This window comes from Capra hircus, chromosome 26 (assembly GCF_001704415.2).
Source record: "Capra hircus breed San Clemente chromosome 26, ASM170441v1, whole genome shotgun sequence".
Taxonomy (NCBI): Eukaryota; Metazoa; Chordata; class Mammalia; order Artiodactyla; family Bovidae; genus Capra; species Capra hircus.
Window position 1 is genome coordinate 46,352,282 of NC_030833.1, and position 18,369 is coordinate 46,370,650.

Below are 18,369 nucleotides of genomic sequence, written 5' to 3' on the forward strand. Positions count from 1 at the left end.
GAATACTGGAGTTGGTATCCTTTTGCTTCTCCAGGGGATCTTCCCAAACCAAGGATCGAATCCAGGTCTCCCACATTGCAGGCAGCTTCTTTACCAGCTGAGCCACCAGGAATTTCCCTAAACATGGGCAGGCCTCATCTAATCTATTGAAGACCTGAATAGGACAGAAAGCTCAGTGAGGAAGAATTCACTCTCTGTGCCTGACTGTCTTCAAGTTAGGACATCTGTCTTCTCTTTCCTCCAGACTTGGATTCAACTTGGAATTTACACAATCAATTTTCTTGGTTCTCAAACTTTGGTCTTTGACTAGAATTACATCGGCTGGGTTTCTAACTTGACAACTCAAATCCTAGAACATCTTAGCCTCCATAATCGTGTGAGCCAATTCCTTTTAATAAATCTCCCTTGCTCAGTCTATTTACCTATCTATCATGTATCCCTCAGTTCTGTTTGACTAATATGTCCCTGATGAAGTTTCTCAGTAATGAAAAAGTAAAGCTGAGTATTTGATTTTGCAGACGTAAAAATTGGTCTCACATGTTCTAAGTCACAAGGTCTGTATGGCTACTATGTGAAACTCTATGGAACAATTGCTGATTTAACTGCAACAGGGGCCAGGCAATCTTTTGGTATTTTAATTACACTCCATGATCCTTTGAGGGTTTTCCCAGCTGGTGCAGTGGCGAATAATCTGCCTGCCAATGCAGGAGACACAAGAGAGTTGGGTTCAATCCTTGGGTCAGGAAGATCCTCTAGAGGAGAAAATGGCAACCCACTTCAGTATTCTTGCCTGAAAAACACCATGGATAGAGAAGCCTGGTGGGCTACAGTTCATGGGGTAACAGAGTCGGACATGACTGAGTGACTGAGCATACACATATGATCCTTTGAAGACTGTCTGCAGTGCTTCCATAGTCATCTATGTGAAATATTGTAAACTTCTAATATTGCAGTTCTAGAAAACAGACCCAGTTTAAAATGATTAATTACTGTCTTCTTCCCTCTTTCCTTGTTTTCAGGGTCTTTTTGATTGCACTGTATAGTCCAAAGATCATTTGCCATAAAAATAATTTTTCCAACCTGCAAGTCATTCATGCTTTGGCTATAATTCAGTCTTTAACCTCCTCCTCTGATAAAGTAATTTTATAAATCTCTCTTGCAAATCATCCCTACCTTACATATATGCCTCAGAAATAATGATATGTTTAAAAACCATTGCAGTCTCCACAAATGAAATGGAGTTATACATTTGTAAGGAGGTGGGCATTAGTGAGAACTTCAGCTTTTCTCACTATGATAACATTACATTATCTCCAAATCTGTGATTATTTATTGAAGCTTATTATGTGCCAAAACACTGTTTCTATGACCATTACATTGGTTTTATATTAACTTATTGATATATCATTTGTTTTGCTAAGACATTCATTCAAATTAAATGTTTATTTGAGGTTTGTCTTAAAACTTTTAGAAATGTTAACAAATGGTACACATTCTTGAATTCACATTCAGCAGATGTTATCTTGCTGTGATTTATTGAAATCAAAAAGAAAAATATAAAAAAGGAATTCCATATGTTCTGCAAGTTCCCTTTAACATAATATAGCTTTTGTACCTGTGCATAAAATCTTTACTCCATTCTTTATCATGAAAGCTAGATAATTAATATTGAAAATAATTTCCTCTCAATATATGATTAAAAGCTAATTCATGTAGAAAAGTATTTTCAAAACAATAAAAAGGATTATTATTATAGAATGTAATAAGTAGCCTAGTACTTTTTGCTAAAATTAGCAAAAATATATACATGAAAGATCTTATTGAAAGTTGTTGAATAGTAGCATACTTGAATATTTTAAAACAGGTGGAAGATTGATTTCCATTTATAGGCTTAAATTAGAAAATGTATTTTTATGTGCTTCTTTTCTTTCCCTTAATATCATTTTTTTTCTCTCTTACCTATCTCTTGTTTCCCAAAATATACTTAATTCCTTGGAGGAGGGAAATAGACAAGAAAAAGGAATGAGGGCTTAGTCTTATTTCATTTTTCAGAAGCTTTTGTGTGCTGTAGATTAAATGTTAGTACTCTCTATCCAAAGAAACTCTGTGAAAGGAAGTGGCTGTATAAGTAGTGATTTTTATTCCTTGATTAAATACATCAAGTTTTCAATACCATGGACCATATTCTTTTTCTTTCTTTCTTTTATAAAATAATTAATTTATTTGATTGTGCTCGGTCTTAGTTGTGGCACTTAGGATCTTCAATTTTTGTTGTGGCATGTTAACACTTAGTTGCAAATGTGGTATCTAATTCCCTGTCCAAGGATTGAACCCAAGCGCCCTGCATTGGCACCACACACTCTTAATCACTGGACCATCAGGGATGTCCCACCATAGAACATATTTCTAAAAAAAAAAAGAAAAGGACTTATTTACCTGTATAAAAAAAATCACATTATACGGGAAATTTTTTAAAAATTAAAAATAAATGTCCAAACCAAACAAAGACAAACACATAGATATAATAGAGTCATGATAACTAAAGGAAAAAGGGGCTAGAGAGAGAAAAATTGGTAAAGGAGGTCAATGGTATGGTGATGGGTAGAAACTAAACTTTAGATGGTGAGCACACTGTAGTAATTACAAAAATGAAAATATCGTACACATAGAATATATAATGTTATAAACTAAAAAAAATAAAAAAAGGATTGTAAACTACTAACATACTCAACTCCTTGAGGGCAAGGACAATGTCTTCACAGAATATGAATTTAATAAATGTTTATAATTAAGACATTATCTGGATAATTGATGGAGCTGGAATGGCGACTATGGACTAGAAGTAGTAGTGTATCAGTGTTCATTTTCTGATTTTTGATGGCTGTATTGTTATGTGGAGAATATTCTTATCTTTCAGAAATACACATTAAAGTATTGATATTTGGGGATAAGAAGGATTCTTTTTAGTAACACCACAAATGGTTTAGAGAAAAAGCTCATATAATTTTTATATTTTTGTGTTTGAAATTATTTCTGTGTCAAAATAAACCTTCCCTGGTTAAAAAAAAAATACCTAAGAAACTGTAAAAAAAAAAAAACCAAATGTGCAGAAAATATTCTTAACTATATATGGAATCTCTCTTGTTATGCTTAATCATGGAGACCATCTGTGCCTTTAGATCTACCAAAATGATTCTGAGAAAAACAGATGTTCAAAAATGCATGTATTAAATGGAAAGAGATGATATAGTCACAATGAAATGTGAAAGAATAGCACAGAGCTAAAAATTAAATCAGGAAAGCAAAAACTAAAATTGGATAGATTCAGATATTTCCCCATTGTGAGAAAAAATTTTCAACGTGTTATCATTCCGTCATGTTCGACTCTTAGGACTCCATGGACTGTAGCCCGTCAGGCTCCTGTGTCCCTGGAATTTCCCAGGCAAAAAAGTCTCATTAATTCCCACTTGTTTACTAATTTATTTTGCATTTTATTTTTTTAAGATCTCCTTCATTTTTAAAAAATAGTTATAGAATTATAATCATTTTTAAAAAACATATATTCAGGGCAGAATTGACCTGCAAGAAAAGATGGCCAGAACCTGTACTACATATTTTAAAAGCATTATCTCTTATAATTCTCAACACAACTTTCTAACATTATTATTTTGTCTTATATTTACTTTATAGGCTTTATAATAGGCTAAGAGAAGACCAGGGATCCAACCCAGGTCTCTTGCATTGCAGGTGGATTCTTTACCAGCTAAGCCACAAGGGAAGCCCTAAAATACTGGGGTGGGTAGCCTATCCCTTCTCCAATGGATCTTCTGGACCCAGGAATTGAACCAGGGTCTCCTGCATTGCAGGTGGATTTTTTTACCAAATGAGCTATGAGGGAAGCCCAATGAAAGAGGAAGTAAATATAATTTGGCACATAACAGAGCCAAAATATACATTAAACTGAAATGATACAATTTGGATGATTCATTCCATCAAATATAGTTTATGTTTAGCCCAAAGAAAAGATAATTTTGAGATATTTTACATAACGACAAAAAAATCAATTTAGTTCATGCCTGCATTTTAGAAAATTTGTTCTCAGCAAGCAAGCAAATTATTCAATAAGTTGCTAAATTTCCCATTTCAGCATCCTAACATTTTCATTAGCAATCCAATGTGTATTACTCATGCATCGGAGAAGGAAATGGCAGCCCACTCCAGTGTTCTTGTCTGGAGAATCTCAGGGACGGGGCAGCCTGGTGGACTGCTGTCTATGGGGTTGCAGAGAGTCGGACACGACTGAAGCGACTTAGCAGCAGCAGCAGCAGTGGGTTCCATAATGTCTTAAAAAAGCATGTCAGTACATGCTCAAGGGGCAAAGAGAAGAAGGAAGAAAATATACCCAATCATTGAAATTTGTATTTTCATCAATTTTTTTTAAACAAATCAGTGTTTTATAAATCACTAATAAAAATGCTGAGTCCAGGTTTGATAAGGAATAGGATATTCATGGGGTTGTGAAGAGTCGTACACAGCTGAGCAGCTTCACTTCAACTTTTCCCTTTCATGCACTAGAGAAGGAAATGGCAGCCCACTCCAAGGTTCTTGCCTGGAGAATCCCAGGGATGGGGGAGCCTGGTGGGCTGCCATCTATGGGGTCACACAGAGTCGGACACGACTGAAGTGACTTAGCAGCAGATAAAATATGGATTTGAGTTAACAGTAATGCTTCACTGTTGGCTCACAAGTTGTTAAAATATGTACCATACCAATGAAACACATTAAGGATAGAGGAAAATGGATGTGGGTTTATATGGAACTTCACTACTTCTATAAAAATGTTACTTAGGTCTTAATATTTCTTATGTTGCTTACATAAATGATAGAAAATATGAACATAAACAGACCATTTCCATAATCATTTGTATTTAACTAAGTCCAAGACTTAAACATATCATTTATTATAAAAATATTTTAAAGATAAAATTTTATATTACATTTAGTTCTTATAAATATTTGACATACATTTGAACCAACTGTTAACCAAAATATAAGATAGAAAAAGAGTAAGGAAAGAGAGAAAGAACAAAAGAGAGAGAGAGGTTCCCACTCTTTTCTATGATTTAATTTGGCTGAAGTTCAGCTTTTAGCTCCTGCTGATGGGTTTGATCACTAAAATGTTTTTAACCATACACAAAAACCTTAAGGCAAAAAATCATTTCAGAGTCTATTTTCAAAAAAAAGTTAGTGATTTCATTAACCTAATGGGTATTGTTGAAAGGCACAATAATGCTGTGTTAGAAAGAGATATAACAGCATTTAAAGTAAAATTTCTACCAGCTACCATGAAGTACTCTTCACATGATATGTCTACTAATCTACAAGTAGTTGGTATGTGCTCATCACTACATTATTTTTTATAATTCATCATGAATGTATAAGTGTTCTATAAAAGCTATATATATATTCCTCTTTTGACTGTTCAAATCTGATACCTCAACACCATCCTATAATCTGTCTTATATTCTATAGTTACTATGTCACAAATAAGATATTTTATAGTACCCATCATGGTGCATTAAAGGGGGTTTTCAAGATTACTAATCTCACAAAGTTTGGAGAAAATATAAGAGAGAATCTTTGGTGATGTGAAGCTGAAAAAATATACCTTAAGGAAAGTGCCCATCAGGGAACAGAATGAAGTTTAGAACTATATTTGTTAGTCTCAGTATTTCATGGGATTCAGTCCTATTCATAATTTTTAATTTTTCTGCTACACTATTTTTTCCTTAGTTTAAAAAATATTGAGTACTAGCAATATAGTTAGAATGAATATGAGATGTATAATTATTATCTCAAACAGATCACAAAAACAAAAATAAAATTTTACAAAATATTCCAACCAAAAAACATTGCATAATGAAAATATTCAAGTGTATTTTACCTTGAGAATTAAATTGTGGGAAGCATGAATGGATAAAAGCAGAGATTGCTGGATATAATTAGAAAGTTCACTGCCATTGCCATTCTTACCATTCAATGAGTGCCTAGAACACACCTAGAACCATTGGTTTCACTTAACATCTTTGTGTCCTTTCATCTTCAATAAGTGAATCAATAAATGAAATTAATATTATGTTTTTCCATTGAGGAAGCTAAGTGTATTAGAAATTAATCAATTTTCTGTGATTGTGCAGAGAGGAAGTGGTCACACTATTTCAGAACCTAGGTTATAGTGAATCCAACGGCTTTGTGCCTTTCTCTTAGAACCCTACCTAGGACTTCCCTGATGGTCCAGCATTTAATAATCTGTCTGACAGTGTGGGGGGCACAGGTTCAATTCTCATCTGGGAAGATTCCACATACTGCAGGTCAGCTAGCCCCTGTGTCACAACTATGAACCTGCGTGCCCTGGGATCCATGCTCTGAAACAAGAGAAGCACCTTCAATGAGAAGTCTAAACACCACAACTAGAGAACAGCCCTAGCTTGTGGCAACTACACAAAGCCTGTGCACAGTGGTGAAGATCCAGGGCAGCAAAAAATAAAAATAAATAATAAATTAGTAATAATACTATTCAGTTTAATGGTTGTATTTATCCCCTATTCTTTCTTCATGTCTCTGAGTACTATCATTCTTTTGCCTGATGTATTTGCAAAATATAGTGGCCAAACACTCAGTTTTGGAATGAAGCTGCCTCTGTTTCTCACTTAAATCTGCCACTTATTAGCAGTGAAATCTTAGGCAAATTAATAAATGCTTCTCTGTGCCAGTATTTCCTCATTTTATTGTGCAAAATGAAAAAAATAAAATAATTTGAGTTTGTGGGTAGGTTTAAGTAAGTTTTAAACAAGATGTTTCATGGAAAAACTTAGCACTCATAAATGATAATTGTTAGAGTGAATCTATCATTATCATTATAATCTGACCTAATTCCAGTCAACATCAGGATATATGAGGCCACTAAACTAGCAAGAAGGTCTATGCAGAAGCCTGTGAACAAATTTTAGATAAGAACACATTTTAATGTGTCAAGTTACTTACTAATGAGTAATAGCTAAAATTTAGAGAAGAAAAATAAATACTAAAATTACTCAAAACTTAAAGCTTATAGACATTTAAACTGTTAACCAGGACATAACTTTGTGATATAATTGTAATGTTAATAGTTATGAAACAACTTGATTGTTCCTGAAAAACAAGATTATTTCCACTCCTAACCTTTACTTTCCTAAATTATAAATGGCATTTTAAATTTAGATTTATGAAATATCCTTTAAAGTTTCCTGTTCTTAAGAACTTAGAGAGCTTGACCAAACACAATTTATTAAATTGACTGGGATTCTCTTAGGACCCTTGACATTTGAACTTCATAACTCTGTGCAGAAAAAACTTATTGAGGAAAATGAAGACATTTGGTTAAAGGGGAGTCATATTAATATTATTTAATATAACTTAGCGTTGCTGGGACACAAAAACTAAGGTAAATGTTAAGTAGTATCACAGTCATATACAAATTAAAACATAATTTCTCCCTAGAGTTACGAAAAAAGGGACTATAATTCACATAAATACATAACTTCCCCCTAGGGCTATGTAAAATGTACTGTAATTCACATAGCTCATATTTTCCAAGTTTTTTTTGTTTTGGTTTTTGTTTTTAAATCTGGGCTTCTTTTTCTGTCATCACCACTTTGTTAGCCTATATAATTAATCATAATAATCTGGAAAACTTTTACTCCTTCCTTAAAACACTTTATCATGTATAAGCTTCTTCTCAAATTTAACTCAAAACACACACACACACACACACACACACACATACACACATACACATATGAATGTCTTGGTGACTCAGTCAGTAAAGAATCCACCTCACAATGAAGGAGATGCAGGTTTGGTCCCTGATCAAAAAGATCCCCTGGAGAAGAAAATGGCAATCCACTCTAGTATTCTTGCCTAGAAAATCCCATGGACAGAGGAGCCTGGAAGGCTAAAGTCCGTGGGGTTGCAAAGAGTCAGACACAGCTTAGAGACTAAACCACCACCACCACACATAAATATGTGCACTTTAAATCTTTGTATCACTTATTTAAGCCTGGTATTAAACACACACATAAACACATGTAAATATAATATCGGGTTTAAATAAGTGACATAAAGATAACTCATTTTAGATTGTATTTTAAAATTATTTACAAAATAGACAAGTAACAGCATGGAGAAGGAAATGGCAACCCACTTCAGTATTGCGCTATATATAGTCCACAGGGTCGCAAAGTGTCAGACATGACTTAGTGACTAAACAACAACATACAAGTAACATGTTGTACACTAAAATCTGTGGGCTTTTTTTTTTTCTTTTCTACTTTAAGATTTATTGCAATATTCATTAAACCACATGAGGTAGGTGTCCTAATATTTTCATTTCTAGTTTTCACATGAGGAAACTGAAACACAGAGAAATTTTTATTTTTTCAAGATAAATGCAATTAAAAATGGTAAGCCGGCTCTAACATAGTTGGACAGTTGAGTTGTCTCAGATTTTGACTATTATGGAAATATTGTCAGTGAATATTCTTGTACATGTTACTTGGTGAACATACATACCAGAAGAGCAGAATTGCTTAGTCATAAGATATCTTTTTATTTATCTTTTGTAGAAACTACAAACACATCTCCAAAGTAATTGTCCAAATTTACTCCTTTACCAACAATGTATAGAAGTTGTGTTTACTCTGTATCTTTACCAAGATGTGGAATTGTACTTCTTTTCAATTAAAAGTTTAATTTAATTTAGAGTAAACTGATATAATTGAAGGTGCTATGATCAGAGAATGACTTGTTACAATTTGCTTCTTGTTTGTTACAATTTGCTTCTTTGTTATAGTTTTATTAAAAAATTAATATTGACTTTGCCCTCAAATTTGCTAAGCTCATTTATTAATTATGATAATCTACATGTAAATACTATTGGGTTTCTACATATGCAATAATATTAGTTAGGAATAATGCGAGTTTTATATGTCATTTTCAGAATAAGTGTGAAGTTTCTAATTTAATTCTGTGTTTTTATTGATTATAAGCTCAATTGTGTTGTGATTAGAAAACATACTCTGTGTAATTTCAGTCATTTGGAATATGTTGACACTTCCTTTCTAGCTTAACATTTGGTAAATTCTTGCAAACACTTCATGTAACTTTAAAGAATTAATTCTGCAGTTGTTAGGTATAGTGTTCCTTCCATAAGAACTTACCAGGTCAGTGGTGCTAATACCATAGCTCAAGTATATTTTCTTACTGCTATTTTTCCCTTATCTATTTTGTGAATCACTGGGAGTGGTTTTACATTAAGTATCTATTGCTACCAAAATAAATTAATGCAAATTTAGTAGCTTAAATTAGTATTCATTTGTTATTTCACAGCTAAGTTAGAAGTTGAAGGCAGGTTTCACCAAGTTAAAATCAAAGTATTGGTAGGGCTGGATTCTTTTCTGGAGACTCTGGAAATAAGTTCAGTTCTCAGCTCTTTCTTATGGAGGGCTTCATTAATCATTAAAAGCAGCAAAGGTGGCTTAATTTCTTCTTACTCTTTGATTCTCTTTGATCTCAACTCTCCTTTCTGTTTCATATTTTTCACTACATCCTCTTCCTTTGACACTCCAGTCACAGAAATTTCTCTCCTTTGAAGAGCTTGTGTGATTAGATTAGGCCCACCAGGATAATCCGGCATAATCTACTGATTAGCATCCATAACCTTAACCATATCTGTAAAGTTCTTCTGCCTGAGATTAGGATAAGGACATCTTTGAGTGACTAATGTTCTACCTACCACAGGTTTTAAATGTGTTTTCAAATTATCTCTATGATAATAGATTTTTCTTTTCTCCTTTAATTCTTTCAGTATCCGCTTGGTAATTGCTGAGGCCATGTTATGAAGTGAAATTGTATTAACAGTTGCTACAAGTGTCTGGTAGATTGAACCCTCATCATTGTGAAAATTCCTTTTATTCTCTATATATTCAAATTTTTATTTTTTATCTTGTTAGTTCTTCAATGTCTTTTTGTAGATATATTTATTTATTTAATGATTTATTTTCCTCTTATTTATTAATTTGTCTCTTTTATTGTTTATTTATATCTCCTTGCCTCTTCTAGTTATCTTCAAGAGAATAATTAGTCCCATATACCTAATCTCCCTCAATCAGAAACAGAGGATTTATATTTTGCATGACTGGAAATAATAGAGATTATGTGAATCCAAACCTCCTCAAACAGCCATGTAGTACTGCCTCTGTATATAGGGCGACAAGAGTCCAAAAGCAATATTATAGAAACATATTGAAGAATGTTAAGAAAGAAAAGAGAGAAGATGTGCAATTTCCTTATACATTTTATGTGTTATCTTTTAATTACATATAATAATGTATGTTTAAATATCTTATAAGGAGGAAAATTTTATTTTTGTTAACTCATGGTCAATAATTCTCACAAATTAGCTATCCACATCATGTTTTTTTTTTCTTTTTCATCAGAGAACTGAATAAGCAGGATGGTGCCTTTCAGGATCTGACCTGAAGTGTGTTTTTCAGTTTCATGTCCTTCCTTAATTCTGTCCTTTCTTAATTTAAGCTTATTGTGCAGAACTCCATATAGTTAATTTAGTGGCAATCCAGAAATAAGGACTACTAATTTAAGCAAAAACTGATAGAAACAGTTCACTAAATAAATTCAAAACACCATCAAGAGACAATAGTACTGATAACAGACATGAAGTGTGCATTTTTGACTAGTAAAAGACCACAATATAAACACTGCAATAATACAGCAGCATGGATTTTTACTTAAAACAGTTTTTTTTTTTTTATAGAATATGAATTGCCATTTTTCTAGGTCAAAAATAGTTGAACACTGGCAAATTCCTTGAGTCCAACCTTTCAATTATATCTGAACTGTATTTCTCTGAGCTCCTAGACACTTAAAGAAATACAGTTCAGAAGCTTTATATATACAGTTAATCCATGAACAACATGGGTTTCAATTGTATGGGTCCACTTTTATGCAGATTTTTTTCAACAGTAAATACTAGAGTACTACAAAATACATGCTTCTTTTCTTCCTTTCTCCTTTCCTTTCTCTTTCTTTCTTTCTTAACTGTATACCACCTACCTGTCAAGCAAAATGCAAGAAAACATTCTTCCAGAAAGTACCAACAAATTATCTGCAATAAATCACAGCATGTCACAGATGCAAAGTACATTTAGGGTGATAGTCAAGGTGATAAAAAGAACAAATTAATATTGACTAAAAATATTGCCCTATCTGTAAAGAGATCATTAAAGACCAGGACAAATATAACCTTTCTATTACCCTGAGATTAATTTTTCACAAGCATAAAAAAACATGTTTGCCTTGATTTGTCCTTGTTTACTTTTATTATGTCAAAAGGAATGTTTATAAATGGGATGCATGTGTTATCAAAGACGTCACTGCCAGAAAATATTTATCTTCCAGAAATTACTTAAGAATGATCAGCAACAATTAGACTATATAACTTGTTCTTCAAACCAGCCAGACTAATTATTTAATGACACAATTGTCCAAAATTAATTAAGAGTCTCCAATTACCCAGAGAGAGAGAGAGAAAAAAAAAAAAAAACTTTCAATATCTTATGTCTCACAAAAAAAGAATTTAAAACCTTGGTAGGCAATTCATGTGCTGTTCCAGGTCTCAATTTTCTCACAGTGAATAAGGAGAGTGACTAATCAGGACCTTAAGACACTTTTATAAATCTGTGATGATGACTTTATAACTGTCATTTGGACTTTAATGAAGTGTAAAATATTTTGACACCAACAGTCTCTTAAACCTCAAATGGCTTTATTTTTATTTTTAGAAAAACATTTAGATCATTCTAATCATAATTAACTTAATTGTATGTTTTGTACTGAAAGAAGAAACAGCATGGAAAATATCTTGCAATCTTTCATACAGTAAAATCAGTTCAGTTCAGTTCAGTTCAGTGGCTCAGTCGTGCCCGACTCTTTGTCACCCCATGAATCGCAGCATGCCAGGCCTCCCTGTCCATCACCAACTCCCGGAGTTCACTCAGACTCACGTCCATCGACTCAGTGATGCCATCCAGCCATTTCATCCTCTGTTGTCCCCTTCTCCTCCTGCCCCCAATCCCTCCCAGCATCAGAGTCTTTTCCAATGAGTCAATTCTTCACATGAGGTGGCCAAAGTACTGGAGTTTCAGCTTTAGCATCATTCCTTCCAAAGAAATCCCAGCATTGATCTCCTTCAGAATGGACTGGTTGGATCTCCTTGCAGTCCAAGGGACTCTCAAGAGTCTTCCCCAACACCGCAGTTCAAAAGCATCAATTCTTTGGTGCTCAGCCTTCTTCACAGTCCAATTCTCACATCCATACATGATTACTGGAAAAACCGTACCCTTGACTAGACGGACCTTAGTCGGCAAAGTAGTATCTCTGCTTTTGAATATACTATCTATGTTGCTCATAACTTTTCTTCCAAGGAGTAAGCATCTTTTGATTTCATGGCTGCAGTCACCATCTGCAGTGATTTTGGAGCCCAAGAAAATAAAGTCTGACACTGTTTCCCCATCTATTTGCCATGAAGTGATGGGAAAGGATTCCATGATCTTCATTTACTGAATGTTGAGCTTTAAGCCAACTTTTTCACTCTCTTCTTTCACTTTCATCAAGAGGCTTTTAGTTCCTCTTCAATTTCTGCCATAAGGGTGGTGTCATCTCCATATCTGAGGTTATTGATATTTCTCCTGCCAATCTTGATTCCAGCTTGTGTTTCTTCCAGTCCAGTGTTTCTCATGATGTACTCTGCATATAAGTTAAATAAGTAGGGTGACAATATACAGCCTTGACGTACTCCTTTTCCTATTTGGAACCAGTCTGTTGTTCCATGTCCAGTTCTAACTGTTGCTTTCTGGCCTGCATAAAGATTTCTCAAGAGGCAGGTCAAGTGGTCTGGTATTCCCATCACTTTCAGAATTTTCCACAGTTTATTGTGATCCACACAGTCAAAGGCTTTGGCATAGTCAATAAAGCAGAAATAGATGTTTTTCTGGAACTCTCTTGCTTTTCCCATGATCCACCGGATGTTGGCAATTTGATCTGTGGTTCCTCTGCCTTTTCTAAAACCAGCTTGAACATCAGGAGTTCACGGTTCAAGTATTGCTGAAGCCTGGCTTGGAGAATTTTGAGCATTACTTTACTAGCATGTGAGATGAGTGCAATTGTGCAGTAGTTTGAGCATTCTTTGGCATTGCTTTCTTTGGGATTGGAATGAAAACTGACTTTTCCAGTCCTGTGGCCACTGCTAAGTTTTCCAAATTTGTTGGCATATTGAGTGCAGCACTTTCACAGCATCATCTTTCAGGATTTGACCCAGAGAGATGTTAGGGGGAGGGAGGTGGGAGGGGGGTTCATGTTTGGGAACCCATGTAAGAATTAAAGATTTTAAAATTTAAAAAAATAAAAATTAAAAAAAAAAAAAAGGGAAAACAGAAAAAAAAAAAAAAAAAGAAACAGCTCAACTGGAATTCCATCACCTCCACTAGTTTGTTCATAGTGATACTTTCTAAGGCCCACTTGACTTCACATTCCAGGATGTCTGGCTCTCAATGAGTGATCACACCACCGTGATTATCTGGATCGTGAATATCTTTTTTGTACAGTTCTTCTGTGTATTTTTGCCATCATTTCTTAATATCTTCTGCTTCTGTTAGGTCCAGACCATTTCTGTCCTTTATCGAGCCCATCTTTGCATGAAATATTCCCTTGGTATCTAATTTTCTTGAAGAGATCTCTAGTCTTTCCCATTCTGTTCTTTTCCTCTATTTCTTTGCATTGATCGCTGAAGAAGGCTTATCTCTTCTTGCTGTTCTTTGGAACTCTGCATTCAGATGCTTATATCTTTCCATTTCTCCTTGGTTTTTCACTTCTGTTCTTTTCACAGCTATTTGTAAGGCCTCCCCCAGACAGCCATTTTGTTTTTTTGCATTTCTTTTCCATGGGGATGGTCTTGATCCCTGTCTCCTGTACAATGTCACGAACCTCTCCAAAATACATTTTATTTAATTTTATTTTACAGGTAGCACTGTAGTTGCAGTATATATATATATATATATATATATGCATACGTATACACACATACATATAAATATATATTGGTATATATAAAATTGCAATATATTTGCCCGATGAAGAGTAAATATATAGATAAAGATACATAGATAAACTCATTCAAGACAATTAAACTAAAAATTATTCAAAAATAAGATGAGAAAAATAGCTAAATTTCATTTTTTTTATAATTATGTTTTGGTGTTTAAATAAACTCTATATTCTTTACAAGAAAATTGATATGAGAGAGTACAAACAAAATCAGTGACGGAAAATGTCAATTCCACATGTTCCACAGAAACAAACCATAGAAAATCTGACCATAGTATCAGTGTGATAGGATTGTCTCAATTGGTTTTGGGAAACATATTGAGAGAAAAACATAATTAGGCTGTTTTGTATAGAAATCTTACCTCTCCAAATAAGATTTAAGATAAAATGTTTAATGTTTCTACAAATTGTATCATTCTAATTGCATTAAACCAGACGACATAGGAGTTTAGACTTTGGAGAAACTGAAGATCAATGACTGTGTATAGCTTGGGATGAGTATAGAAATCGGAAATGGAAATTGGTCATGAGTTAAACTTCAAAAAATGAATAAAACTTGGAGACTTGCAATGTATGGAGGATTACCTTCTAAGTAATTTGAACAGTGTGGGTAAAGCCAAAGAAATGAGTATATTTGTAAGATATGATGAAGTTATCTGTGTATTATCAGAGAGGAACTGAACTTAAGAATACATTGACAAAAGATCACATAATAGAAGGCTTCGAAAGTCAGCTGGTGGAGACAGATGATCTTTATCTTGATAAAATGAGAAATCATACAATTTTTGAATAGGAGAATGATACAATTAAAATAGTATTGGAAAAGTTAGTTTTTAGCAAGGTGCCAAAAAATAATTGGAATTGGGGTAGAAGTAGTCAAATTATATAGAATACTTTGAATGCAAATTGAACTTTATAAATTTTGTTTTAGAAAATAAAGACATGTATCCAAGAACAGTTAAACATGGTACAAGACTGGATTTTAAAATCAGGCCTGTTGCCTAAGATAATTTATCTTTCAGTTTATATTCAAATAAAACTAGCAGTCAAACAAAGTAAAAGCTCATTCAAAAAATATAGTTTAGATGCTAAAATAAAATGCTAAATAATTATTATGCAACATGATTAGTTACATTAATTAGCATTTGTCTGTTTTAGCAGAAATCTGTTAAGTAAAAGGTAGCTCAAAAAGGTTGAGCATTGACTGACAGGTAGCTTTGCCTGTTAAACTTTTAAAAGCTTATTTTTTAATGTAATAAAATCTAGAAATTCTCAGATTATGAAAAATATCATTTATTTAAATTGTAGGGAAGAGAAGCACCTTGATGTAAACAAGACACGTTTTAAATAATTTCAAAAATAATATAGAAGTTAATGGCACAATGCTGTTTTAATGCTCAAAGTGTACTGATTTCCTCTTATAAAGTAGATATGTATTTTTAAGATTTAAAAAAAAGACATCATGGAATATGATTTGCTAAAGTAGAGGCTATTAAAAATGTAGTTCATTTTTTGTGTCTAAATTACATATAATAGATATTAGAGATACTTTAGAAACATTTTATAATTTAATGGAATCGCCCAAAATTAATATAATAGTCACCATTCAAAAAAACAAGATTAAAAGGATTGTTGGCTTATGGATTTTGGCTCAAAAGGAAAACAAAAGTAAACAACAAACAACAAAAAAAGAATGTTCTAGTGGTAAAGAACCTGCTTGCCAATGAAGGAGACATAAGAGATGTGGATCCGAGCCCAGAGTTGGGAAGATACCTGGCGAAGGGCACAGCAACCCACTCCAGTATTCTTGCCTGGAGAATCCCATGGACTTAGGAGGCTGCTGGGCTACAGTATATAGGGTTGCAAAGAGTCAGACACGACTGAGATGACTTAGCACAGCACAATAAAATCAGTAATACTACTTTTTAAATATTTTTTAGGTAATTTGATGAGCATTTTTATAATAACTAAGTTTTTAATTATATTTATTTTTATTATTTTTAAATTTTACTTTATTTTACTTTACAATACTGTATGTCTAGGTTCGATGCAGGATATATTTAATTATTTTTAATGTGCCAAAACTTGATTTTAAAATTGAGGAAATGACTTTAAATTAATAAAATCTTAAATATGTATTTTCTTCTAATACTTAATTACAGCTACCACCTCAGAGATACAAAAGAAAAAAGTTAGTCTGTCTCATTTTACAATAAGAATGCTGCTGCTGCTGCTGCTAAGTTGCTTTAGTCGTATCCGACTCTGTGTGACCCCATAGATGGCAGCCCACCAGGCTCCCCAGTCCCTGGGATTCTCCAGGCAAGAACACCGGAGTGGGTTGCCATTTCCTCCTCCAATGCATGAAAGCGAAAAGTGAAAGTGAAGTCACTCAGTCATGTCTGACAATAAGAATAGCTGCTGATAAACCTTAGCAACCATGTATGTATATAGATTCAGACATTAAATAGTCCAAGATGATACAAATATCAATATTTTGGTCATTATTATAAATAATTATTTTTTTCTGTATCAAAGTGAATTCCTAAAACCATATTATAAGTCATTTAGACCTTATTCTTCTAAAGTACTATTTTTGAAATGTTTTCTTGGTATTTCTAAACAGTTTATTATTTTATTATTACAGAGGGTTGATTTCAAAATATTCATAATATGCAGTCAGTTACATATATTGATGAAAAGGAAACAGAGAAAAGTGGAAAGAAACTGACCTCATTTACTGTGGCATAGTAGCTTTCATGCTTGAATGTGGGTGAGTTGTCATTTCTGTCTCTCACCACAATTCGAACTTCATGGTAGATAACAGTGCCCACTTTTTTGTTGATGCACTGAACTTGCACCACGATAGAGTGTATATTCATTGGAGGCTGCAACACAGAAATTGCATCTTTTTAAAAAAACAATTGAAACTGAAGTCTCTCATTATTGTCAAAGTACTTATTTAATAAAATTTTCTATACTTTACTTTTAAATTATAGTAATCTATAAAAATTGATCCATTTCATACTGTTTTATGGATGAGAAGACAATCATGATTACTTTATTGTTCAATTAAAAAAAATAGGATCTCAGGTAGCATTCTGTTCACAATTAGAGGACTAGCAATGAACACAATCACAAACGTAATGGCTGAGATTTGCTGGGATGCCACAAATTTGGGCCTTTAAAAAGTCAAAGAAGCAATGACATAAGCTTCTAATTTATAAAAGTAATGTGTAAATGATAATATACATAGAGTAGAGAGATTATAAAATTTGCATTTATATTTTTCTAAAATATTAAATTCATATCTGATATAAGTTCATATCTGATATAAACCAAAATTAGATAACCAAAAGAAGAGAATCCATTCACAACCCAAATTTATTAAATCTATACAGTTAAAGTTTATTTTTAATCTTTTCTTCTCTCCAAAAATAATTTGTCTTATATGCACACACACATATGAGATGATCATCCCATGTTCATGCTTGCAAATATAGATTTACTATAGCAGTTGGATGTATACTACTATGAATCTATAGTATGTGTTCCATTATAAATCTATAGCTCACTTGGTCTAAGTAAAAACTTAAAATGATATGTTTACCGTTGTTAGTTTTTGTCATTTTAAGCATTTCAATAAACATTTTAAACATAAATTTTAATCATAAAACATTTTAAACATAAACATTTCAAACATAAACATTTTAAACATAAACATAGGTGCTAAGTTGTCTAATTATCTTATGATGCAATTCTACAAAGAGAGAATTTTCATCAAGGAGGCACTTATTACTCAGGTGCTGACCAAGCGCTTGCAGGAGTATGATACACACCTGCATCTCTGACTCCAGATATACAAAGTAATGACACAAAATATTTCTTTGTCATTTTTAAAATCTTTTTTGAGTTTATAAAATTATCTTTGCATATAATTTTATTAGTGTGATCTATTCTGACCACCTTGTTTAGGATGCCATGCCTCCAATCTGCTCTTTCCTCTCAACTTCCCCTCTATTTATTTACTCTTTTTACTGCTTTCTTCATGCACCACATGGCATATTATACATTTTATATATTTGTTGTAGTTTGTCTCTCTTTACTGCATTGGAAGTTTCATAAAGCTGGGGATGCTGTTTTGGTCATGACTTA

At 33.1% G+C, this 18,369-nt stretch overlaps 1 protein-coding gene across 10 annotated transcripts in view; it reads right to left on the bottom strand.

Moving 5' to 3' along the window:
- PCDH15 (protocadherin related 15) overlaps positions 1-18,369 on the bottom strand; it is a 910,832-nt gene that overhangs the window by 530,136 nt on the left and 362,327 nt on the right. For all 10 annotated transcript variants that reach the window (XM_018041648.1, XM_018041647.1, XM_005698156.2 and 7 more), the window contains one exon: positions 16,947-17,102. In XM_018041648.1, coding sequence (XP_017897137.1) covers positions 16,947-17,102 — 156 coding nt within the window. The remainder of the gene's footprint in view (positions 1-16,946; positions 17,103-18,369) is intronic.